Source organism: Callithrix jacchus, chromosome 8 (assembly GCF_049354715.1).
Source record: "Callithrix jacchus isolate 240 chromosome 8, calJac240_pri, whole genome shotgun sequence".
In the NCBI taxonomy this organism is placed as follows: domain Eukaryota; kingdom Metazoa; phylum Chordata; class Mammalia; order Primates; family Cebidae; genus Callithrix; species Callithrix jacchus.
In genome coordinates this window covers 73,779,265-73,806,177 of record NC_133509.1, presented here as the reverse complement: position 1 = coordinate 73,806,177, position 26,913 = coordinate 73,779,265, and the positions used below count along the sequence as shown (strand labels likewise).

Sequence of the window (26,913 nt, the reverse complement as noted above, 5' to 3'; positions counted from 1 at the left end):
ACCCAGGAGGTGGAAGTTGTGGTGAGCCAAGATCGCACCATTGTACTCCAGCCTGGGTAACAAGAGCAAAACTCCGTCTCAAAATAAATAAATAAATAAATAAATAAATAAATAAATAAATAAATAAAATAAAAGTGAGTTTTGAAGATATAACAGAAAAGATCCAAATATAAAATGACCTCTTCTCTAATTATAACTAGTGGCAAAACTACTGGTTGTCTGATCCATGGTTATTCCCAATCCCCTTTTTCCTTTCCCACCTTCTATTAGTAAGATTGGAAAGGCTTACAGCTTCATTTCCCCACTTTTCTGGGAACAAGGGATGATCATGTTATATATTTATGGCTAGTAGATGAGCTAACTTTCTAAAAAAGGTTTTACATTTGAGAGAAAAGGATCCTACGTAGAAGGCTCTGCTTCCCCCTCTTTTTGTCTTGAATACAGATACACTGCCTTGAACTGCAATGGCTATCTTATTTCCATGATGGAAAGGCTAAAGGAATCTCAGAGACCTTGATAACACTGAGTCACTAATCTAATGTCATTGGCCAGCTCTTTCAGACTTCTTGTTATCTGAGAAAAATAAACCCCTATTTGAAGAACCATTGCCACTTGGATCTTCTGTGTTACTTAAATCAGAAAACATTCCTACCTGATATAAAAATAGATAAATTATAAGTAATATAAAAAAATTAAAACAGTTGACTTGTTAAGAATATTTTTGAAAATGATTTGTTAAAGATTTTTGCGCAACAAAGCATTTAAAAATAAAAGTATCAAGGCCAGGCATGGTGGCTCACACCTGTAATCCCAGCACTTTGGGAGGCTGAGGTAGATGGATCACCTGAGGTCAAGAGTTTGGGACTAGCCTGGCCAACATGGTGAAACCTCATCTCTAATAAAAATCCAAAAATTAGCTGGGCATGGTTGCTGGCACCTGTATACCCAGCTACTTGGGATTCTGAGGCAAGAGAATCACGAACTTGGGAGGCGGAGGTTGTAGTGAGCCTAGATCACACCACTGCACTCCAGCCTGGGTGACAGAGTAAAACTCCATCTCAAAAAAAAAAAAGTACTGAGCTCAAAGGAAAAAAATGTTTGATTAATTACTGCTGAGTATGAATATACTTGCCATTTAATCTAGATTGTTTTAATTCTGATGCTAAGGCTATCCATTGTCTTTTGTTAGGCGTCAAACAAAATTTTTGTAACCAAAACATATTTTCAATAAAATTTTATATGTATATCAGCAAATAACAAAACAAAAAACAACAAGAAAAGGACAAAACAGCACCAGAAACCTATGTAAAATTTTATCATACAATTTCTATGCAAGCTGCTTGATTATGTAAAACTGTTTAAATTGTTCATCAAAAACTGAATGGGATTTTCCACTGATATTTCAGATATTCAAATCAATACAACCTACATTCTGAGTATCAATCTGAAATTGCACTGTGAGCCCTTCACACAGTGTTGAAGATATGTTGCAATCTGTACTTGAATTGGCTTTGCTTTCCTCAGAGTTAGGCTGCCTTCATGAGAAATATCTTCTATCCCTGAGAGATCAGCTACATCAAGATGGCTCATCAGCTAAATCACGCTGGTCAAAATACCTAGCAAAAAAAATAATTTATGAAGATATTAACTGTTGCAATATTTTCGACAGCCAAAGACCAAAAGCAACCCAAATATCCATCAAGAGACTGGTTAAATAAGCTATAGTACATCTACATAGTGGAAAATTATGAAGCCATAAAAGGGAATGAGGAAGATATTTATACTACTAACGTATGATTTCCAGGATTTATTAAGTGAAAAAAAATGAAGTACAAAACAGATTGTTTTGTATGCTATCTTATGTGAATATGTGTAGGATTGCAAATATACATGTTTGCTTACATATTTCTTTTCCTTTTTTTTTTTTTTTTTTTTTTTTGAGACAAGGTCTCACTTTGTCACCTAGGCTGGAGTGCAGTGGCATGATCATGGCTCATTCATTGCCCAGACTGGTCTTGAACTCCTGGGGTCAAACAATTCTCCAGCCTCAGCCTCTCAAAGTGCTAGGATTATAGACATGAGCCACTGCATCTGGGCTACTTATACTTTTAAAAAGAAACAATGAATGAAAGGATAAAACAAAAATTAATAGTAACATGATTAGAGGAGAAACGAGAAAAGAGTTTAATGAGGTTAAAGATGGATGCTAAAATACTCCAAATGTACCTGGAATTATAATTTTAACTTTGGCAAGGTTAACTATTTTATGTAATTAAAAGACCAGATTAAATAAAAAGGAAAATCACTAATCAAATTTTATCATGGCTCACTGAACTCTTGAACTCCTGGACTCAAGCAATCCTCCCACCTTGGCCTCCCAAAGCACTGGGATTTACAGGTGTGAGTCACTGCACCTGGCTTTTTTTTCCTTTGAGATGGAATTTCCCTCTTGTTGCCCAGGCTGGAGTGCAATGGCATGATCTCAGCTCACTGCAACCTCCACCTCCTGGGTTCAAGCGATTCTCTTGCCTCAGTCTCCTGAGTAGCCAGGATTAAAGGCATGTGCTCCAATGCCTGGGTAATTTCTGTATTTTTAGTAGAGGCAGGGTTTCACCATGTTGGCCAGGCTAGTCTTGAACTCCTGACCTCAGGTGATCCACCTGCTTTGGCTTCCCAAAGTGCTGGGAACAGGCTTGAACCACAGCACCCGGCCCTTTTTTTCTAAAGTTTCAAATCTTTATGTCTTGTTTTGTAAGCTGTTAGCTTCAGAACCTTCTGTAGTCTAGAACTCTTTCCATTTTTATCTAACTTTTTGAGGGCAAAAAATACACTTGAATGTTTTTGCTTTCATAATTGCATAATACTGTAAAATCTCAATGGATTGGCAGTCAGAAGCTATACTTAAGTTTCAGATTTCATTTATTACTGGTTTGCTGAGCCATCAATTACTTAACCCATCCAAATCTGTGTCATTATCTGTAAAAGGGAAAAAAAATCAAGTCCAACAGAGCTGAAAGGATAAAATGTATTAAAACAAAAACAACAAAACACAACTCTGAGCTACTGTAAAGGGTAGAGATACTATACATAAGATAACTAGGGCAATGCTATATCATCTCATTTAACTGCTACTACCAACAGATGAGGTATGTATTAGCTTCATTTGTGATCAGCATAGTTAAAAGCTTAGCTCTGGAGTCAAGTTGCCTGGGTTTGGATCCTAACTCTACCACTTACTAGCTTTGTGATGGGAGTAATGTTATTTAACCTCTCTCTCCCATGGTTTCCTCATCTGTAAACTGATAACAGTACCCACCTTATGAGGATCAAATGGGTTCCTTAGTAAGGAAAATGCTTGGCACAAATTGTCCAGTAAATGTTAATCAGCAGCATAATTATTATAGATCAAGAAACTAGATATTGAATATGTGAAAATATGGACACTTACTTGCCTTCTCAATGTTTAAGTATATTATAAAGCTTTAAAAAGGTACTGGCACTGGAATAAAAACCCTGATGATCTATGGAGTAAAAATATGTCCAGGAGGAGACCTAAAATAAGTATGTATGTGTTTTATTTAGAATTTAGAATATGAAAAAGTTTTCAGGCTGGGAGTGGTGGCTCATGCCTGTAATCTTACCACTTTGGGAGGCCAAGGCAGGCAGATCACCTGAGGTCTGGAGTTCAATACCAGTGTGGCCAACATGGTGAAACCCCGTCTCCACAAAAATACAAAAATTAGCTGGGCATGATGGCGGGTGCCTGTAATCCCAGCTACTCGGAAGGCTGAGGTGGGAAATCACTTGAACCTGGAAGGTGGAGGTTGCAGTGAACCAAGATGGTGCCATTGTACTTTAGCCTGGGCAAGAGTGAGATTCCGTCTCAAAAAAAAAAAAAAGAAAAAGTTTTCAAATAAATTCCAAGAAAAACTTTTATGTAAGAAATGAAATCAAACAGATACTAAACAAAAATATGCTGCAACTGAAAATGAACACAAGACACAGGCAATTAAAAAAAAAATGAAGGCTGAGTGCAGTGGCTTATGCCAGTAATCCCAGTGCTTTGGGAGGCTTAGGTGGGAGGATCACTTGAGCCGAGGAGTTCTGAGACCAGACTGGGCAACACAGTGAGACCCCGTCTCCAAAGAAATTTTTTTTAAATTAGCTGGTTGTGGTGGTGTATGCTTGTGGTCCAACTAGCTACTCAGGAGCTAGCTGAGGTAGGAGGATCACTGGAGCCTGGAAGTTAAACCTGTAGTGAGCTGTGATTGTGCCACTGCACCCTAGCTATAGCAACAGAGTGACACCTGGTCTCAAAAAAAACAACCAAACAAAAAACAAATGTAATGAATATGTTCTACCCTTACTGACCTCACTGATATACAAATAATCAAGCAGCCAAGGATTAACTATACCTGCTAACCAAGCAGATTAATAAATTCAAAGCAGGAACCCTCTCATCATCTTTGCTATCCTAAAAAAAAGAAAGAAAAATTTAAATATTGTCTGTTTCCATTATTTTTTAAATAAATTATGTGAAACATGAAACATGAAAACTTTATTATAGTAATCATCATGTGGAAATAGGAGCCCTCAAAGAAAAAGGAGAACACTGTAGATTAATGATTCCTTAAGAAACAAGACTACCTTTTAAATAAAGATTCTGAATAGGGAAAAAAAATAAGAGTGGAGTGATCTAAGTTGGGGGAAATTTTTCCCTGGTTCCTACTAGAGGAACAATAAGAATCCTGTGTACAGTACAGTGATGAATATATATATTATATTCATATTAGTATATACATGAATATGTACTATATAATAGTGATGAATAATATATATATGGATATATTATATATTCATATTCATATATATATTATTCATCACTATACAGCCAAAACATAAGACTATTATTGTTCCTCTTGTTATGTAAGTATATGAAGATATATGTATTCTATATATGAATATATATAATTATATATTCATCACTGTACAGTCAAGACAGGATTCTTATTGTTCTTCTATATATATTCGTTACTGAATATATATATACTCATTACTGAATATATGTATTCATTACTGAATATACATACTCATTACTAAATATCTATGTATATATATAAATAAATATATATATGGTTCACCATATATGCCTATGTTTTAAGGACGTTACAATCAAGAAAGAGTGAAATCTTGGCTTCCAGGATAAGTCATACCAGAAAATATTCTAGGTCAGGCTTCTGAATTAAAATGCAGGCAATTTCTGAACTTTATTTATTTATGAGATGGAGTCTTGCTCTGTCGCCTGGCTGGAGTGCAGTGGCACGATCTCAGCTCTCTGCAACCTCTGCCTCCCAGGTTCAAGTGATTCTCCTGCCTCAGCCCCTCAAGTAGCTGGGACTACAGGCACATGTCACCACGCCCAGCTAATTTTTGTATTTTTAGTAGAGACAGGGTTACACCATGTTGGCCAGGATGGTCTCAATCTCTTGACCTCGTGATCTGCCTGACTTGGTCTCCCAAAGTGCTGGGGTGTGAGCTACCATTCCTGGCCTTTTTATTTATTTATTTAAGACAGAGTCTCACTCTGTCACCCAGGCTGGAGTGCAGTGGTATGATCTTGGCTCACTGGTTCTGCAGTCTCTGACTCCTGGGTTCAAGTGATTCTTCTGCCTCAGCCTCCTGAGTAGCTGGGATTACAGGCGTGCGCCACCACACCCGGGTAATTTTTGTATTTTCAGTAGAGATGGGGTTTCACCATGTTAGCCAGGCTGGTCTGACCTCAGGTGATCCACCCGCCTCAGCATTGCAAAATTCTGGGATTACAGGTGTGAGCCACCAGGCACAATCTGAACTAATATATTTTTAAAAGTTCACTTTAAATATTTGTTAAAATGACAGGTTTAAGACACATGGAAGGTAGTGGTATAAAATATGAACTTTATACATTTCAAGGAAAAGTCACAATAATCTCAGTAATGTTACAGCAGACATATTTAATTCAAATTTGAGACACACTTCCATGTTCAATTCTTTTTTTTTTTTTTTTTTTGAGACAGAGTTTTGCTCTGTTGCTAGGCTGGAGTGCAGTGGTGCAATCTTGGCTCACCGCAACCTCTGCCTCCTGGGTTCAAGTGATTCTCCTGCCTCAGCCTCCCGAGTGGCTGGGACTATAGGTGCACACCACCATGCCCCACTAATTTTTTGTAGTTTACTAGAGACGGGATTTCACCATGTTGGCCAGAATGGTCTCAATCTCTTGACCTCATGATCCACCTACCTCAGCCTCCCAGTGTGCTGGGATTACAGGCGTGAGCCGCTGTGCCCAGCCGCATGTTAAGTTCTTCCATGTAGCAAGCATTATATGAAATAAAGCTGAAGAAAACGTTATCTGCTAGTAGTACAGATGATGAACTATCACATATTAGCTAATATGGAAGGAAAAAATGTATTAAGTGCCATATACAGGATATAAAGATGCTGGAAAAACAAGATGGAGCGATTCTTCCTAGTTCTTAGGTTCAGGAAAGTCTTATAGCATGTGGTGGAATATGAACCAGATTACAAAAAAGTAAATGGTATTTAAATGCAAATTGAGAGTGGAAAGGGACTTCTGTAGAGGGAAAAAAGTCTAGAAACAAAGCACAGGGAACACTTAGTGAACAGTAAGCACATTTTTTCTGGAGCACAGGCCATATAAATGTTAGTTTAGGCCATATCATGGAAGTTCAATGAAAATATTTTGGGTTGGACACAACACCTGTAATCCTGGCACTTTGAGAGCCCAGGGGCGGCAGGTTGCTTGAGGCCAGGAGTTTGAGGTCAGCCTGGGCAACATGGCAAAATCCTATCTCTACAAAATAAAAATTAGGCAAGTAGGGTGGTACATGCCTGTGGTCTCAGCTATTTAAGAGCCTGAGGTGGGAGGATTACCTGAGTCTGAGGAGGTTGAGGCTGCAGTGAGCTGTGATTGCACCACTCCATTCCAGCCTGGGCAACAGAGTGAGACCCTATCTTGGGGGCAAAAAAAAGAAAAAAAAAATTTGGAGTGGTCAATGTACATTCTGGGGATGGGGAAGGAGGGAGGAAAGAAAAATCAAAACTGGGCTTAATCTGGCATTAGATTAATTTATACAGTAATGCTATAGGCATGAGTTAGAGGAAGGGTCTGATTGGAGAAATTCAAAACAATTACTATGCCCAAGACTGCTGGTTGATCACTCTGGCTTCCTGTGTCCCCCTACTATTTATCAACAGAGCTCATTTTTAGCTAGGCATACTTGTGCCCAGGCAAAAGGAAACATTTCCTAAAGTCCCTTATGGCCATGTGATTAAATTCTGGCCAATGAGATATATAGCCAGATATGCCTGGGGAACCTTTGAGAAGGTTATTTAAAGAGGATGGGCTGCTTCTTTCTAGTTGCCTATATCAAAATATTATGGGTGGCTGGGCACGGTGGCTCATGCCTATAATCCCAGCACTTTGGGAGGCTGCAGTGGGCAGATCACCTGAGGTCAGGAGTTCAAGACCAGCCTGGCCAACATGGCGAAACCCTGTCTCTACTAAAAATACAAAAATTAGCCAGCCATGGTGGTGGATGCCTGTAATCCCAGCTACTTGGGAGGCTGACACAGGAGAATTATTTGAACTAGGGAGATGGAGGTTGCAGTGAGCTGGGATCATGCCACTGCACTCCAGCCTAGGCAACAAGAGCCAGACTTCATCTCAAAAAAAAAAAAAAAAAAACCAAAAACCAAAACTATAGCTGAAGCTACGGCAGCCATCGTGGATCATGAGACGAACATGAGTGTGAAAGCCACATATGACAAAACTCCTGCCATCTTAGTAAAAATCTAATTTTTTTTTTTTTTTTTTGAGAGTCTCACTCTGTTGCCCAGGCTGAGGTGCAATGGCACGTTCTCGGCTCACTGCAACTTCCTCCTTCTGGGTTCAAGCAATTCTGCCTCAGTCTCCCAAGTAGCTGGGATTATATGTGCGTGCCACAATGCCCGACTAATTTTTATATTTTTAGTAGATTTGGGGTTTCACCACATTGACCAGGCTGGTCTCGAACTCCTGACCTAGTGATTCATCTGCCTCGACCTCCCAAAGTACTGGGATTACAGGCATGAACCACTGTGCCTGGCCATAAAAATCTAATTTTTTACTTACTTTTTTATTGAGACAGAGTCTTACTCTGTTGCCCTGGCTAGAGAGCAGTGGCACAATCTCAGCTCACTGCAACCTCCGCCTCCCGAGTTCAAACGATTCTCCTGCCTCAGCTGCCTGAGTAGCTGGGATTACAGGCGCCCACCACAATGCCTATCTAATTTTTGTATTTTTAGTAGAGATGGGGTTTCACCACATTGGCCAGGCTGGTCTCAAACTCCTGACTTCAGGTGATTCACCCACCTCAGCCTCCCAAAGTGCTGGGAACAGGTGTGAGCCACCTCACCCAGTCCAAACTTTCTTTATCTGAGAAAAACGTTTCCACTTTATTTAAGCTACTATTATTTTGGGCTTTTCTGTTATAAACACAAATCTAATTGTAACCAATAAAATATTCCATGTGTTTTCCTATTTCATTGAACTCTTTCTTTAACACCATATAAATTTGTGAGTGTTTTTAATTTTAAACAGTAATTTTACACTTACCACTAAGAGCCTCACTTCAGAGCACCTTCTTGCAAGCTGCCGAATCAGTGAATGAGCCTCAGGTAATAAAGGCTTTTCAAGACAAGCCAATAAAGCATAAAGCCATCTTCCCTAAAAAAAATTCAAAAAGGTAGTATTTAGACAAATAGTAAAGCAGAAGTTTATTTTAAATGTCCAATGTTATGCCTGATTATCTGCTATGAATAAATTCATAGAACATTTAACTATATTATGTTTGGGTATAGACAACAAAGCATCATTTGGAAAGCCAGGTGTTATCTTTTGTATCCCGTAACTATAGACACAAGACACTGGATACCTCAAAATATTTCCTGATCTCCAAGAGTTCATTTCAGACATTCTTATGACAGGAAGTTCTCATTTGTAAACAGAAAATTACATTAAGATGAATATAAATACTTGAAAAATTAAGGTACTTTTTTTCTTTGTTCTGTATGGACAGATATACAAGTCATTTTATAATTGTATAATTTTGTCCTCTGGGGCATACAAAGGAACTATACTGTAGATGAAATAATTTTTTGACACTTCTATAAATATTTTGACAGGCTGAATTTATCCCCACTCCCTTTTAAAATGGGTTTTCCAATTACAGGATAAATACATATTTGATGCAGAGAAACTGTGAGAATACCACAAGCACAAGAAAAAACAAACCTGCTGTCCCAACATTCCAGATAAAACTTTGACTCACTTTAAAAATACTCTTCTTTTTCCTATTCATATGTACAACTTTTTTTTTTTTTTTTTGACAGAGTTTCACTCTTGTTGCCCAGGCTGGAGTGCAACAACATGATCTCAGTTCACTGGAATCTCTGCCTCCTGGGTTCAAGTGATTATCCTGTCTCAGCCTGCCAAGTAGCTGGAATTACAGGCATGTGCCACCATGCCTGGCTAATTTTGTATTTTTAGTAGAGATGGGGTTTCACCATGTTGGTCAGGCTGGTCTTGAAATCCTGACCTCAAGTGATCTACCCGCCTCAGCCTCCCAAAGTGGTGGGATTACAGGCGTGAGCCACTGTGTCTGGCCGTATGACTTTTTTTCAATAAAATTTCATCAGTTATAATATCACCTTGTAACCATCTTTTTTATTTATAATACATATAAAATGTTTCCCATGTTGTTTTTGTCCTTTTTTTTTTTCTGAGATGGAATCTCCCTCTGTCACCCAGGCTGGAATGTGGTGGTGCCATCTTGGCTCACTGCAACCTCTGCCTCCCAGGTTCAAGCAGTCCTCTTGCCTCACCCGCCACCATGCCTAGCTAATATTGTATTTTTAGTACAGATGGGGTTTCACCATGTTGGCCAGGCTGGTCTTGAAATCCTGACCTCAAGTGATTGTGCCCACCTTGGCCTCCCTAAGTGCTGGGATTACAGGCATGAGCCACCCCACTTGGCCATCCCATGTAGTTAAATGGGATTAACAAGGCAATGTTAAGTGCCTTGTTGAGAGTATTTAATAATATTACCTTGTTTAATCCCATTTGACAACATGGGAAAAGTTTATGAAGTACTGCAAGTAGGGCCGGGTGTGGTGGCTCATGCCTATAATCCAAGCACTTTGGAGGCCAAGGCAGGCGGATCACCTGAGGTCGGGAGTTCAAGACCAGCCTGACCAACATGGTGAAACCCAGTCTTAAAAAAAAAAAAAGTATTGCAGGTAAAATGGTGACAAAGAGTATGTATATTTATCAAACTTTTTCAGATATGATCACCAGATTGTATCCTGGAAAGGTTATACCAAATTTGTATTTCCATCAGTAGTGTATATAACTTCTTTTATTCTGAGCAACATATCACTTTGGAGAAACCTAAAAAATATTTGGGCAAAATCTAAATAGCAATTTATATAACACACTAAATTAGTTCCTCAGGCAAGCCCAATCAATAGTTAGACTTTCTTACATAAAAAGATTCAATTCCAGGTTTCTTTTACAAATTGTGGAAATAATTTTTCTATAAAAAAAATTATACATATCAACTTGACTCAAATTTTAAGGGATACACTTACTATGTAAAGCTAGCATTCAAATATTAAATATCCTCTACACTTGTCTGCAACAAGATAAGCAGTTTGTACCTTGTACCAAGATATAAATCAACTCTTTCATTGACTTTTTTTTTCTCAAAGCAAGACTTTCTCAATGAAGGAAGTAGTATGTTGATTTACATTCTAGTGTTTCTTATTTGACTACAAAGAAGCATACTTCAGATTAAACATATATATATACACACACATACATACACATATATAAATATAAATACTGGCCAGCTGCAGTGGCTCAGCCTGTAATCCCAGCACTTTGAGAGGTGGAGGCGGGTAGATTACTTGAGGTCAGGAATTCAAGACCAGTCTGGCCAACATGGAGAAAGCCCATCTCTACAAAAATACAAAAGTTAGCTGGGCTTGGTGGTACAATCCTGTAGTCCTAGCTATTTGGGAGGCTGAGGGAAGAGAACTGCTTGAACCCAGGAGGTGGAGGTTGCAGTGAGTTGAGATTGAACCACTGCACTCCAGCCTGGGCAACAAAGGGAGACTCCATCTCAAAAATAAATAAATAAATAAATAAATCAAATACTGTGGCGTCATATCTCATATGTAAGTACAGTCATGCGTCACTTAATGAAGGGGATATATTCTGAGAAATGCATTAGGTGATTTTGTCCCTGGACGAGCATCATAAAGTATACTTACATAAACCTAGATGGTATAGTCTACTACACACCTAGACTACATTGCATAGCCAATTGCTCCTAGGCTACAAACATATATAGCACATTAGTGTACTGAATACGGTAGTCAACTGTAACATAATGGTAAACATTTGTGCATCCAAAAACCTCACATATAAATTTTTTAAGATAGGATCTCACTCTGTCACTCAGGCTAGAGTACAGTGGCACAATAATGGCTCACTGCAGCATCAACCTCCCTGGCCTTAGGTGATCCTCTTTCCTCAGCCTCCCTAGTAGTTGGGATTACCGGTGTGAGCCACTGTGCCCAGTTGCATCTAAACATATTTAAACACTGAAAAGGAGCTGGGCTCAGTGGCTCATGCCTATAATACAAACAGTTTGTGAGGCCAAGTTGGGAGGAACACTTGAGCCTAGGAGTTTGAAATCAGCCTGGGAAACATAGTGACACCTCGTCTCTATTTAAAAAACACAAAAGGCCATGCATGGTGGCTCATGCCTGTAATCCCCAGCACTTAGGGAGGCTAAAGAGGGAGGATCATTTGGACTCAGTTCAACATGAGCCTGAGCAACATAGTGAGATCTTGTCTCTAGTAAAAATAATAATTAGCTGGCTGTGGTTGTGTGCACTTGTAGTCCTAGCTACCCAGGAGGCTGAGGAAGGAGGATTGCTTGAGTTGGGAAGATCAAGGTTGCAGTGAGCTATGACTGTAACACTGCACTCCGGCCTGGGTAACAGAGTGAGACCTCGTCTCAAAAGAAAAAAAAAAAAAAGGTGCAGTAAAAATACAGCATTATAATCCTATGGGAGCACCATTGTATATGTTCCCCATACTTGACCTAAAACGTCTAATTTTTGCCTACATTATGAAAAGAAAAAGATGCAATACTACCAATTCCGGAGTAAAGTCTCTGTCTCCAAACCAATTACTCAGATATTCCAAGACACTAGTTATTGTTGCCTAAAAAAAAAAAAAAAAAAAGGAGGTGGGTAGAGAAGAGTTGTATTAACAATAAAACACGAATTCAATATAAGTTTCATTAAGTTTATTTACAAAGCAACTCTGATGTTTAAAATGACCTCATTCTTTAAACTTTCTAAGAAAACTAATACTAATTAGTTCGACTCTAATTAGTTTGATTCGATGGCTTATCCAGTGAGACTTTTTTTTTTTGAGATAAGAGTCTCCCTCTGTTGCCCAGGCTGGAGTGCAGTGGTGCAATCTTGGCTCACTGCAATCTCTGCCTCCCAGGTTCAAGCAATTCTGCCTCAACCTTCCGAGTAGCTGGGAGTACAGGCACGTGCCATCACGCCCGGCTAATTTTTGTATTTTTAGTAAAGACAGGTTTCTCCATGTTGGTCAGGCTGGTCTCAATCTCCTAACTTGGCCTCCTAATGTGCTGGGATTACAGGCGTGAGCCACTACACCCGGCCATTTTTTTCCCCTTGAGATGAAGTTTTGCTCTTTTTGCTCAGGCTGGAGTGCAATGGCACGATCTCGGCTCATTGCAACCTCCGCCTCCCAGGTTCAAGTGATGCTCCTGCCTCAGCCTCCCCAGTAGCTGGGATTACAGGCATGCGCCACCACGTCCAGCTAATTTTTGTATTTTTAGTAGCCAGGGTTTCTCCATGTTGGTCAGGCTAGTCTTGAACTCCCTACCTCAGGTGATCTGTCTGCCTTGGCCTCCCAAAGTGCTGGGATTACAGGCATGAGCCACTGCACCCAGCCCCAGTGAGGCTTTTAAAACAAATTATTTTCACACTTTCAAATATCAACTAACATCTTGGTTTAAATCCTAGGATTTAGTTTCTAACTATTAATAATTTAGTTTGTAACTACTTAAAAAACTTTACAAGGTTAAAAAAGGATATATTTGTGGCTAGGTACAGTGGCTCACGCCTGTAATGCCAGCACTTTGGGACCCTAAGGCAGGCAGATCACTTGAGGTCAGTGGTGGTGAGTGCCTATAGTCCCAGCTACTTGGGAGGCTGAGGCAGGAGAACTGCTTGAACCTGGGAGGCAGAGGTTGCCGTGAGCTGAGATCCTGCCATTTCACTCCAGCCTGGGCAAAAGAGCAAAACTCTGTCTAAAAAAAAATGTATTTGTAAAGATACCATCAGTTTATTTCCAAATTGAAATTAAATCAAAGTACGAGTCTGAAGAAAAAATAGCTGGAGAAAGATCTGTTTTTAAGCTGTACAGATGGATTTATCAAACTCTTGAAAATATTCCTTGGTTTATTCAAATACAGTTGATGCTTACAACAAAAATCACACTGATGAAATTTAGTATGACTGCTACAATATCTTAATGCAAATGATTAAGTAAGTAAAACTGTCAGCTTTTTATTATTTCCAATAGAATATCGCCCACAAAAAAAATTGTCAGCTGGGCCCAGTGGTTCACACCCATATTCCTAGCACTTTGGGAGGCAGAGGTGGGAGGATCACTTGAGCCCAGGAGTTCCAGACCAGCCTGGGTAACATAGAGAGAACTTGTCTCTACAAAAAATAAAGAAATAAAATTAGCTAGGCATGGTAGCACATGTCTGTGGTCTCAGCTACTCAGGAGGCTGAGGTGGGAGGAGTGCCTGCGCCCCAGAGGACGAGCCTGCAGTGAGCCAAGGATCACACCACTGTACTCCAGCTTGGGCAACAGAATGAGACCCTGTTTAAAAAAAAAAAAAAAAAAAGTCTTCCAAAGGTATCCAGTGCCATGTGAAGGTAAAACTAAATTTTTATTTGGTTTTTAAATGAATAACAGAGTTCTTACTCCTAAAAAACCAGAAGAACCAAACTCTGTAATTCTCCCCTTTGATCCAAGAAATTATGTATTTCAATCTTAACAGAATGTAGGACATCTAGAACTAGAAATAGCAATCTAACCTTAGTATAGATGGCCCTGAACTTGCAATGGGGTTATGTGCTGATAAACACATTGTAAAGCTGAAAATTCCTAACTTGGCCAGGCATGGTGGTTCATGCCTCTAATCCTAGCACTTTGGGAGGCTGAGATGGGCAGATCACTTGAGACTAGGAGTTCGAGACGAATATGGCCAACATGATGAAACCCTGTCTCTACTAAAAATATAAAAATTAGCCAGGCATGATGGAAAAAAAAATTCCTAAACTGAATCATTCATTGTAAGTCAGGGACCCTGTATTTAATTCAAACCCCAGAATCTACAACTTATAACTGAAATCTACAGAAATGAATACTCTGGCCAGGTGTGGTGGCTCACGCCTGTAATCCTAGCACTTTGGGAGGCTGAGGTGTACAGATCATCTGAGGTCAGGAGTTCGAGACCAGCCTGACCAACATGGTGAAACCCCATCTCTACTAAAAGGACAAAATTTAGCCAGGCATGCTGGCACACAGCTGTAATCTCAGCTCCTCGGGAGGCTAAGACAGGAGAATCACTTGAATCCGATAGATGGAGGCTGCAGTGAGCTGAGATCGTGCCATTGCACTCCAGACTGGGCAACAGGAGCAAAACTTTGTCTCAGAAAAAAAAGAAAAAAGAAAAAAAGAGAACTGAATACTCTGGCATCATGATTAAGACAGAGTATGAGCTCTGTAGTTAGATCTAGCTGGCACTGAATCTCAGTACTGTCATTTACTTGCTGAAAAACTACCTGCAAGTTCCTTAACCTCAAATGCTGTTTCCTCATCTATAAAAGTAGTTATCAATAATAATTCCCCATAGAGGGTTATAGTAAGGATTAAATAAGAACACTGAAGAGCTTAGGACAAAGTCCTGCATACTGTAAGAATTCAGTAAATGTATTAATAATTCAAATACTTTCACACTCAATGCAAACAAAAAGTCCATATATCTTTATCATTAATTTTACCTGATTCATTCTGCTAACAATACTAAGCAAGGGAGGAAAACCAATCTGAAAGAAAAAATGAGACTGAAATTTATTAAATAGTATTATAAGGAGGAGCTTCATTTTTATTTTTTTTCAAACTGGTGAATTTCTTGCCACCCTGTTGTTTAGAAACAAAGAACACATAAAAGAAAATTCACTCATTGTCCATTACAATATGACATTCTGGTAATGACTATGTTAGTACTGTGGAAGAAAATAACATCTTAAAATTTGAATATGTAATTATTTTTTTTTTCAGATGGGGTTTCACTGTCACCCAGGCTGGAGTGTGGTGGCATGATCTTGGCTCACTGTAACCTCTGTTTCCTGGGTTCAAGTGATGCTCCCACCTCAGCCTCAAGAGTAGCTAGGACCACAGGCGCATGTCACCATGCCCAAGTAATATTTTTTGTATTTTTGGTAGAGATGAGGTTTTGCCATGTTGCCCAGGTTGGTCTGGAACTCCTGGGTTCAAATGATCTACCTGCCTGGACCTCCCAAAGTGCTGGGATTATAGGAATGAGCCACCTCGCCTGGTCTGAATATGTAAATTTAAAAATAAAGTATAATTTTAGTAACTAAAAGGTTAAAGACTAAAAATTTTTTAAATGATACTACTTGAAAAAACTAAGTTATTAAGTATATTCAATAAAACTGTAACATTGATAGGATAACATTAATATATTGTACACAACATTACAAAATTTTCAGCTAAAGCTAACATTCTCTTTTTCTTTAAAATTAATTTATTATTATTTTTTTATTTTTTAAGATGGGGTTTCACCATGATGGCCAGGCTAGTCTTGAACACCTGACCTCAGGTGATCCACCCACCTTTGCCTCCCAAAGTGCTACAATTACAGGCTTGAGCCACCGTGCCCAGCCTAAAGCTAACATTCTCAAGAATTAAGGACATTTCAATTAAAATGACATTTTAAAAATCTAATTTGATTCACATTTTAAAAGTGTACTTTGGAGTCTGAGGCTGTAATTCCTAATTATGAAAATACCATTGATTTGTGAGAAACTTAAGAGGATATACATTAACTCTTAAGGGTTTTTTTAAAATTTTAACATGGTATATTTTACTTGCCTGTATTCTCTGAAAATAAGCTAAATAAGGAAGTTTTAATTCTTTATTAAATTAAAAATTATTTTTGGTCAGCCATAATGGCTCATGCCTGTAATCCCAGCAGAAGGACTGCTTGAGCCCAGGAGTTCCAGGCCAACCTGGGCAAAATGGCAAAAACGTATCTCTAAAAAAAATTTATAAAAAATTTTATAAAAAATTAAAAATGTTTATATTAGTAAACTTATCTCTACAAAAAATTAAAAAATTAGCCAGGTGTGGTGGTGCCTGCTGTCCCTGCTATGTAGAGGGCTGATGTGGGAGGATTGCTTGAGCCCAGGAGGTTGAAGCTGTAATGAGCTATGACCTATACCACTGCACTATAGCACAGATGACAGAAGAAGACCCTGTCTCATCAAATATATATATATAAAGAAAACCATTTTTGAAATGTAACATATATTAAGGATATCATCCAAAAGATCAATTGGTTATATAGAAACAGTACCAAATTACCTTCCCTAAGATTGAGTCTATTTACACTCCTGTACCATGTGTAAGAAAGAGTGCCTGTTTTCCCAGCTCTTGTTAATATGGTGTATCAAACTTTCTTTGCCAATACGTTACCTGAAAAATAGCACCTTGGCATGGTTAGGTTATGCTTCTATTACAAGTGATTTTTGGCATCTTGTCATATAAGAATAATTTTATTTCCTTTCTGTGAGGTATCTACATCCTTTGCCTGTTTTTTCTTGGGCAGGGGAGGAGTGATTTTTGTTTTTTTTATTGATACTTGGAGCTCTTTCAATCTTTGGGAAAAATTAGTATTAAATGGGAAAAACACAATGTGGCATCATATAGCAAATAATAAATACCTGTTGAACTGAAGAGAACAACATGATATAGAGAGTAAGCACTAATGCAGAGGCACACACTGGATTCTAAAGGAACACCTGCAAACTTGGGGACAGGCGAATCCTAAAGGACAAGGAGTTGGCTCCATAACTTATGATTAAAGCCATGTGAATTTTAAACATATCCTCAACATTTCATCTTCAAATTATGTGATTTACTTTATTTTTTACAAGCCCATGAAGTGATAAATGTGATTATGTGTTTTAAAGCGCCTAATTGTGTCGTTTTCCATTTTTTTCATGGCTACTCATAACATTGTTTGCCCAATGCCTCATCATTTTAAAAAAACCTGAATCTTATCCAACTCATAAAATGATATATAGCCAAATATAAGGGATATGAAGTGAACCTAAAAAAAGTCACGGCTGTTTTGTTAGGAGGAAGAGCTATTAAACTAAGTCTGGGTTGGCAAACATTTTCTCTCAAGAGTCAGACAGCAAATATTTTAGGCTTTGCAGGCCACATACAGTCTCAGTCACATATTATTGGTTTCTTTTTTACAACTCTTTAAAAACCTAATAACCATCCATAGCTCATGGGATATATAAAGAAGGCCAAGGACTGGACTTGGCCCAGGATGTAGTTTGCTGACCCCTTATATTAAGTGATGCACCAAAATTAAAATGCTTTTTGTTCTGTTTATTGACATAGCCCTTACTTGTACATAATCTATTCCAGGACTTTCATTTGTGGCTGGTCCAACAGCACCGTCAGCACATAACTTCTCACCCAGACAAAATTTCTTCCAGCCTTCTTCATCTTCAGATTTTGGCTGAAAGAAAAAAAAGATAAAAACAAAAACAGATTTATTCCTGTGTATTAATTTTTACACAGAACAGTAAACAAAATAAGTTAGAGTCTCCCATATTCCCATTACTTCAACCCAAAGATAGGGTGCCAGTTACGGGGAGAATCTCTGTCCCCAAAATTTGTAGGGTTTTAAAACCCTAACCTCCAGTACCTCAGTATGTGACCGTATTTGGAGACAGAGCTTTTAAATAAGTGATTAATTTAAATTGAGACCATTAGGGTCAGCCCTAATCCAATCTTACTAGTGTCCTTGTAAGAGGAAATGTGAACTCACAAAGAGAGAACCAGGGACTCTCACACACACAGAAAAGAGGAGAAGGTGGCCATATGCAAGCCATGGAAAAAGCCTTAGAAGATACCAACCTTAGGTTGGGCATGGTGGTTCATGCCTGTAATCCCAATACTTTGGGAAGCTAACGTGGGCAGATCACCTGAGGTCAGGAGTTTGAGACTAGCCTGGCCAACATGGTGAAACCCTACCTTTTTTTGGTACTAAAATTACAAAAAAAAATGAGCTGAGCATGGTGGCGCGCACCTGTAATCCCAGCTACTCGGAGGCTGGGGCAAGAGAATCGCTTTAACCCAGGAGGTGGAGGCTGAAGTCAGCTGAGATCATGTCATTGCACTCCAGCCTCGGCAACAAAAGTGAAACTCTGTCAAAAAAAAAAAAAAAAAAAGAAGAAGAAGAAGAGACCAAACTTGCTGCCACCTTGTTCTTGGACTTTCAACCTTCAAGACTGTGAGAAAATAAATTTCTGTTGTTTAAGCCACCTAGTCTGTTACGGCAGCCCTGGCAAACATATTGCCTAAGTGGCTATACAATATGTGGGACATGTTGTTTTTTCTTATTTTATTATTATATTTTTTGAGTCAGGGTCTTCCTCTGTCACCTAGGTTGGAGTGCAAAGGTATGATTACAGTTCATGGCAGCCTGAATCTCCCAAGCTCAAGCAATTTTGCCACCTCAGCCTCTTGGGTAGCTGAGATTACAGGCACGTACCACCACGCCTGGCTAATTTTTAAATTTTTTTGCAGAGATAGTTGTCTCAACTATGTTGACCAGGCTGGTCTCAAACTCCTGGCCTCAAGCAATTCTTCTGCTTTGGCTTCCCAAAGTGCTGGGATACAAGTGTGAGCCACTGTGCCCAGCTAAGATGTGTTTAGTTTGGACCAGACTAATGGACACTGACAGATAAGGGTGTGTCCAAAAGAGAATGATAAAGACAGAAACAAGTACGGGGGAAAAAATGCACCAAGAATGCTTAATGGAATGAAGGATGTTTATCTCATATACAGAGACATGATTACATATTTGACATGTTTGAAGGGCTGTCCAATCCAAGAAGAAACAGATCTACTCTCTGCTGCCAGACAGAAAAAGCAGGACTAGTTGGGAGAAGCATTCAGCTCAATATAATCTCCTTAACAAAACAACTTTTATTTGTACCTATCACCTTGCACATTACTCTGCATTGGTACATTCCCCCCTCCCCGGGAATAAATAGCTTTCATTAAATCCTCAGCATGGATCACCTGAGGTCAGGAGTTCGAGACCAGCCTGGCCAATATGGTGACACCTCATCTCTACTAAAAATACAAAATTAGCCAGGTACAGTGGTGGGCGCGTCTAATTCCAGCTATTCGGGAGGCTGAGGCTGATTGCTTGAACCTGGGAGGCAGAGGTTACAATGAGCCGAGATCATGCCATTGCACTCCAGTCGGGGCAATAAGAGTGAAACCCCATCTCAAAATAAAATAAAATAAAACAAAACCTCAGGATGATCATGAGACACTAAAAAGTTAAACCCTATTGTCTTGGAACAAAGTATCTATCTTTTCCTATCATTCCATTAGGTCAGAAGTTGTTTCTGTTTCAGTTAGTACTAAATATCCTGATTATTAAATATAATACCTGCTTAATAAATTATTGGATCAATTAATATTTATGTTTTCACACAGTTTCCATCAGAGTGTACTTTATTTATTTTTTAAATAATTTAAATAGAAATGGGGTTTTGCCATGTTGTCTAGGCTGGTCTTAAACTCCTGAGTACAGGTGATGGGCCTGCTTTAGCCTCCCCAAGTGCTGGGATTACAGGCATGAGCCATCGTGCCTGGCCCAGAGTGTACTTTAAAATATTTTCATTTTATTATGTGTATGATGTTTACATTTGCCATGATAAACATCTATAATTGCTACATAATATTCCACTGTTCTGATGGGCCATAGTTTATTGAATCAATTATGTTAGGTAATTTCCATTTTTGACAAAATTTTATCAAGTCATATTACTGACGTGGCTTTTTTTTTTTTTTTGAGTCAGAGTCTTGCTCTGTCACCAGGCTGGAGTGCATGATCTCAGCTCACTGCAACCTCTGCCTCCCGGGTTCAAGTGATTCTGTTGCCTCAGCCTCCCGAGTAGCTGGGACTACAGGTGTGCGCCATCATGCCTGGCTAATTTTTGAACTTTTAGTAGAGACAAGATTTCACTATATTGGCCAGGATGGTCTCAATCTCTTGACCTCCGGATCCTCCTGCCTCAGCCTCTCAAAGTGCTGGGATTACAGGTGTGAGCCACCTTGCCTGGCCGTGGCTTCTTTTTTAATTAGTGGGCATGCACCCAAAAGCCGTTCCACTGAGTAAGAAAAAAATATATTTACCTACCTGTCCCAGTCCCTACTACATACATATACCCTTCTGACTAGGAAGGCACCATTACATAGTCAAAGGCACAAAGGCTTTAGAGACAGCCTTGAGTTTGAACCCTAAGCATACTTTTTGTGTGTGTATGTGCACATGCTTCTTTGATAGAAGGACTAGCTATACCTTTTATGAGTTAAATGTCCTTTGGCAAGTGATAAGTTACTTCCCTTAACACTTTTCCTGGAGCAGAGCTTCCAAATGGTATGCAGAAGAATAGAGAGATGCCATATACTGAATCTCTCAGCTTTCGGCTGGTTTCAGGAAGAATATGCAAGCAGTCATTTATTCTAATGCATCACCCCGTAAAAGATATCAAGAAGCACTGTCTACAGGAAGCTTCTAAAATCTGAAATCTATGAACTACCTGAAACTAAAATTTTGTGCATAGGTGCATTTTTTCCCCTCTGAAGATAAAGAGCTTTCATTAGGTCCTCAGAAAAAAATACGAAATCCCCTAAAAGGTTAAAAACTACTGTCCTGAGACAATGTATCATCTTTCCAACTCCTTTTTTCATTTGGTAGTCCTGATATATCTAGTGAAGAGCTTAAAATTATATTTAAAGATAAAATGTAGGACATATGCATGACAGTATACAAGACAGGCTTTACTTATATGTCACTGGAATTGTGATGCAGACTCATCACATTAAGTAGAAGCAGAATCATTTACAAGTTCTGTAAATGTGTGGGTTTACTGCATGGTACTATCACCTCATCAAGAAAATCCATTAAGTCTTTATTAAATCTTTTTATAAATATTAAAAATGTATTAATTTCCTAGAAAGTAAATGCCTAGAAGAATCCTTAAAAACTTGTAGAAGCTTAACAGTCACCTATCCAAAGTCCCCCAAGATATTGTGAATTAAAATTGACATGAAAGGCTGGGTACAGTAGCTGATGCTTGTAATCTAGCACTCTGGGAGGCTAAGGCAGGAGGATCTCTTGAGCCCAGGAGTAAGAGACCAGCCTGGATAATAAAGGGAGACCCCGCCTCTACAAAATATTTTAAAAATTAGATGGGCATGGTGGTATGTGCCTTTAGTTTACGCTACTTGGGAGGCTGAGGTGGGAGGATCACTTGAGCCCAGGAGGTTGAGGCTGCAGCAAGCTGTGATTGTGCAACTGCACTTCACCCTGGGAGATACAGCAAGACCCTGTCTCAAAAAAAAAAAAAACTGTCATGAAAATCTATACTTTTCAGGCTACTAATGTAATGGAATTGCTACTATTAATGGTATATTGAAAAGAATGAAAATAACACTGAATAGGAAGTGAATCTTTAAAGACTGCAAGTAAATGTAGTTTCTTTCAATCAAGTATATATTGTACAACTTAAAACTGAGAAACTTACATACCATGGTCACATTACTATCCAACTGTTGTGATTTCCAGTGACTTCTATGTTTGTTCACATTCTAAAGGAAGAAAAGTTATACGTTAGTACTCTTCAAAAAATGGGTAACTGAAAAGAAATCAGTTTCTGCACAAAATTTTAACCATCTAAAACTTGGAAAATGGGAAGGGTGGGAGGGGGTGAAGTATAAAAGTCTACTTATTGGGTAAAGAGTACACTGCTTGGGTGATGAGTGCACCAAAAGCTCAGAAATCACTACAAAAGAACTCAACCATGTAACCAAAACTCACCTGTTCCCCAAAACTATTGAAATAAACAAAATAAATAAAACTTATACAATGTTTCAAACTGTATTATGTCTAACAATTATAATAACTTGGTAATTCATGAATATTCTGTATACTTTAGGATCATAAATTTTATTTTTCTATCTACAGTCTAGGAATAGAAATAAATCCAACAGGGGCTTAATTAGATTAAATATGACACTTTACCTGTCGAACAGTTGAAAACTGTGCCACTTGTTGCTGTTGCCACTGAAGTGTTGGTGAATAACCTTCAGGGGCGGGTTGGCATCCTGAAAGCTAGAGATCAGGTCACAAATACTAGGATTAATATTAGTGTCAAAACTAGAATCTCATGCTTTTGCAAAGCAAAAGTAAAACCAAGATAAAGTGTATAATAAAGGTTAGACAAGAAAAATAAAATACAGCCGGGTGCAGTGGCTGATGCCTGTATTCCATCACTTTGGGAGGCTGAGGCAAGTGGATCGCCTGAGGTCAGGAGTTTGAGACTAGTCTGGCCAACATAGTGAAACCCCGTCTCTACAAAAAGTTAGCTGGTATAGTGGCGGGTGCCTATAATCCCAGCTACTAGGGAGGCTGAGGCAGGAGAATTGTTTGAACCCAGCAGGTGGAGGCTGCAGTGAACTGAGATCATGCCACTTCACGCAGCCTGGGCAACAAGAGCAAAATTCCGTTGCAAAAAAAAAAAAAAAAGAAAGAAAGAAAATATTTCTTACAGATGTAAAAAAGTAGACATTTCACTTTTCTATTTATTTATATCCCAGTTAAAAACATTAGGGAAAGAGCCTTAGTCAATTTAATAAGAGAAATCTGGAAAGGCTTATACTTGGAGTTTCTTTTTTTTTGAGACAGAGTTTCACTCTTGTTACCCAGGCTGGAGTGCAATGGCACGATCTCGGCTCACCGCACCCTCCACCTCCTGGGTTCAGGCAATTCTCCTGCCTCAGCCTCCTGAGTAGCTGGGATTACAGGCACGCACCACCATGCCCAGCTAATTTTTTATATTTTTAGTAGAGGCGGGGTTTCACCATGTTGACCAGGATGGTCTCAATCTCTTGACCTCGTGATCCACCCGCCTCGGCCTCCCAAAGTGCTGGGATTACATGCTTGAGCCACCGCGCCCGGCCCTATACTTGGAGTTTCTATGAAATCTAAATGACGTTAGCCCAGAGGATATGATCTAGTCCTACCTGCCTTTCTAGAATATCAAACAGAAACAAAAAGAGAGACATACCGTTTCAATCAATCCATCCATCTATCAAATTAGGTATATAAGACATTCTGTTCCATTAAATGTCTATCAACTAATGAGCCGAGACCGTGCCACTGTACTTCAGCCTGGGTGACAGAGCAAGACTCTGTCTCAAAAAAATAAATCAATCAACTAAAAAATCCTGAAGAGGAATTACAGGAAACATTATAGTGTCTGAATTAAAATTTTCTGATTATAAATATCAGATAGAGAAATTACTTTCAACATGAAAAGGAAATTACTATCAACAATTTAAAATGCCACCTCCTTTAAGCTTAGGTTAAATAGCACCTCCTTAGAGAGACCTTCGCTGGCCAGGCGTGGTGGCTCACGCCTGTAATCCCAACACGTTAGGAGGCTGAAGCAGGCAGATCACTTGAGGTCAGGAGTTCAAGACCAGCCTGGCCAACATGGTAAAACCCCATCTCCACTAAAAATACAAAAATTAGCTAGGTGTGGTAGCACACACCTGTAATCCCAGCTACTCAGGAGGCTGAGGCAGGAGACTCTCTTGAACCCGGGAGGTGGAGGTTGCAGTGAGCCAAGATCACACCACTGCATTCCAGCCTGGGCGAAAAAGCAAGACTCAAAAAAAAAGGGGGGGGGGAGGGAAGAAAGACCTTCTGTGATTCCTCTATCTACAGTAGTTCTGTCATTTATTGATTATTACATATGCTTATTTTCTTCATAGCAATAGTCACAACATGTAATTATTTGTTTGCCTGTTTACTCTCTGTCTACAAGGGTAGGATCCTTTTTTATCTTATCCTCTGTTACATTCCCAGTGCCTGGCACAACGTAGTCCCTTAATTAAAAATGTGCTGGATAAATAAATAAACGAAAATGTCCACAGTGTGCAAGTAGCTGTAAAAGTGTAAGATATCTGAGTTTCTATTTTGACAAAAAGTGGAACTTTATCAAATTCAGAACACACAAAGCACAATAGGATTAAACACCAATCTAGTAACTGGAAAAAGATTCCTTAGGAAAAAAAAAAAAGGAGGGCCCAGTGCGGTGGCTCACGCCTGTAATCCCAGCACTTTGTGAGGCCGAGGTGGGCAGATCACCTGAGTTCAGGAGTTCCAGCCTAGCCAACATGGTGAAACTCCATCTCTACTAAAAATACAAAAATTAGCCAGGCGTAGTGGCAGGCACCTGTAATCCCAGTTACTTGGGAAGCTGAGGCAAGAGGATAGCTTGAACCTGGGAGGAGGAGTTTGCAGTAAGCCGAGATCCTGCTGCTGCACTCCAGCCTGGGTGACAGAGCAAGACTCTGTCTCAAAAAATAAATAAATAAAGGGGTCAGGCACAGTGGCTGAAGCCTGTAATCCTAACACTTTGGGAGGCAGAAGCGGGAAGACAGCCTGAGGCCAGGAGTTCCAGACCAGCTGGCAACAGAGACTCCCTCTCTATAAACAAACAAGAAAAAATAGAAGATAGCCTAAGTAACCCATTTAAAGACTCCTTTGAAAGGATTGGATAGTGTCCCTGAAGAAAGATGGGCAAGCTCCACAAATGCTAGAGTTACAGAAAACCTCTTCAGAGGCTGTAAATGCCAGTTGCCTTTCTGGAGGAAAAAGTACAAGCGAATGTCTATCTTTGAAGGGAGTAGTCAAATCTTACTTACACCATAATTGATACTGTCGGATACTATAGGAAGAGCCTTAGTCTTTTAATTGAGGGGTTGGGGGTAATCTCCAGACGGTTAATAACTCACAGAAATATTCACACTTTGCTTCCTTTTCAACTTCTTTGGGTCAATTTGAGCTACCACAACATCTGGACACTGAGCTGCTTCGATCCTACAAATAAGTAATAAATGCAAGAAATTAAATTTCTATTGTGCTTTGCTCAGGTGTAGTAAAACGAGCGATCCATTTCCATAGTTGATTGTGAAATTAAAAAAAAAAATTCAGACTTCCACTTGACGTACTAAAGAATATATTTCTGAAATTATCTGGATTGAAAACAAATCTAAGATCACACATCTTGGTACATTCAATCATGTTAAACAGAAACTCGCCCACGTAAGAATGTAATCCAGAATCCTGAACAGACCCGAACTCGCAAGAGACTGGAACGGGAAGAAACAGGACTTTATAGAACGCAGGTCGAGAGGGGCACCAGGGGCTGTACCCCGGGGCAGGGCAGACGACCAGCCCACCCGCCCAGGGCCAAATCACTCACTGGACCCGCCTCAGGTATTCCTGAGGCGTCCTCGGGGGTACCGAGGGATCGAAAGCTTCCGTCAAGTCGCAGGGCTCTACCGGTAATAGCCGAGGCATCAACTCTTCCACAGCGGACTCGGCTGGTACCCACGCCATGGTTTTCAAACCAGCCAGCTCCACTCAGCGCATGCGCCCACTCTAGGTCACGGCGCAGGCGCACAAGTAGGAACCTTGGGCGCGGAGCTGAGCAATGGCAGTTTAGGGAGCGTTAACTGCGCATGAACAGACTGCTGCTTGCCTCAAGGTTAAGGCTCCGGTGGTGTAATAAAGGATCTGAGAATTTAATTCCTAGCTGAATTGGTTCGAACGCGTTTCTGGTCTTTTACTCCCTGTTTTGTCTTCTCACGCTGGGCAAAGGCCGAGGGTTAGCAACTTTTATGCATCCTTAGTAGTGAAGGATCCTTAAAAATGGTTTTTGAATTAATGAACAGTATTACTGTAATTATCATTCTTGGAGCTCTAAATTCTTAACCCCGACATAAACACACACATTTTCTCACTTGATTCTTAAAACAATCTTGTAAAGTGGGGAGTAATACTCTGTTAGGGGAGGGACTGAGCTTCTCCCAAAGGGGAAGACACCAATTCCAACATACGCTTATCCGATGCCAAATGAAAGAAAAATTAATTTTCTACAGGAATATCTAGTGCTTGACCACTTCAAAGATCACTGTATGTTTATTTGGAATGAGTATTACTCCTAGAATAGCCAGCACTTTTTATTTTTTTTGAAGAAAAATATCTTCGTTTAAATACAAATAGTGAAAAATATGAAGCTAATGCTAACATACAGAAATTAACAAAAATGTTAGGTCAATCTTGTTAGGTAGATAGTATCATCTCCATTTCACAGGTGAGGAAACAGGGCAAGAATGTGCAAGAAACAAGTATTATATCTGATTATTTCTAAACAAATACAATTGAGTGAATACAATTGACTTTTCTAAAATTTATATTTCTTTTCGAAGGTTTTTAAAAAAATTTGTTTATATTTTAGCACTGTTTTTAGGTTGCAAGGAATCGATTTCAA

The 26,913-nt window shown here is 39.3% G+C and overlaps 1 protein-coding gene across 17 annotated transcripts; it reads right to left on the bottom strand.

Annotated features, from left to right (window-relative positions):
- Positions 1-1,221: 1,221 nt before the first annotated feature.
- GEMIN2 (gem nuclear organelle associated protein 2) lies at positions 1,222-25,995 on the bottom strand. 17 transcript variants are annotated; one of them, XM_054239880.2, is made up of 11 exons: positions 25,843-25,995; positions 25,373-25,457; positions 22,593-22,682; positions 22,100-22,159; positions 17,889-18,002; positions 15,226-15,288; positions 12,263-12,331; positions 8,654-8,764; positions 6,931-7,011; positions 4,416-4,474; positions 1,222-1,616 (listed from the first exon to the last, which is right to left on the bottom strand). In XM_054239880.2, the coding sequence occupies exons 1-11, from the start codon at positions 25,977-25,979 to the stop codon at positions 1,577-1,579; spliced, it is 909 nt and encodes a 302-aa protein (XP_054095855.1). In that variant the 5' UTR covers positions 25,980-25,995; the 3' UTR covers positions 1,222-1,576. The 17 variants fall into 17 exon arrangements, with proteins under 17 accessions (XP_054095855.1, XP_054095856.1, XP_078190937.1 ...); XM_054239881.2 differs by having other exon boundaries at positions 15,226-15,270; XM_078334811.1 differs by having other exon boundaries at positions 6,931-7,007; positions 15,226-15,270.
- Positions 25,996-26,913: the final 918 nt, after the last annotated feature.

Bases quoted from the DNA above. Each gene is read 5' to 3' on its own strand.
- GEMIN2 (XM_054239880.2), bottom strand. From the start codon at position 25,979: ATGGCGTGGGTACCAGCCGAGTCCGCTGTGGAAGAGTTGATGCCTCGG. The intron at 22,160-22,592 runs GTAAAGTGTCAT...TTCTTCCTTTAG, and splicing joins AGTTTTCAACTGTTCGACAG to AATGTGAACAAACATAGAAG. The intron at 15,289-17,888 runs GTAAGGGCTATG...AATAAATTTCAG, and splicing joins CTGGAATAGATTATGTACAA to TCTCATTTTTTCTTTCAGAT.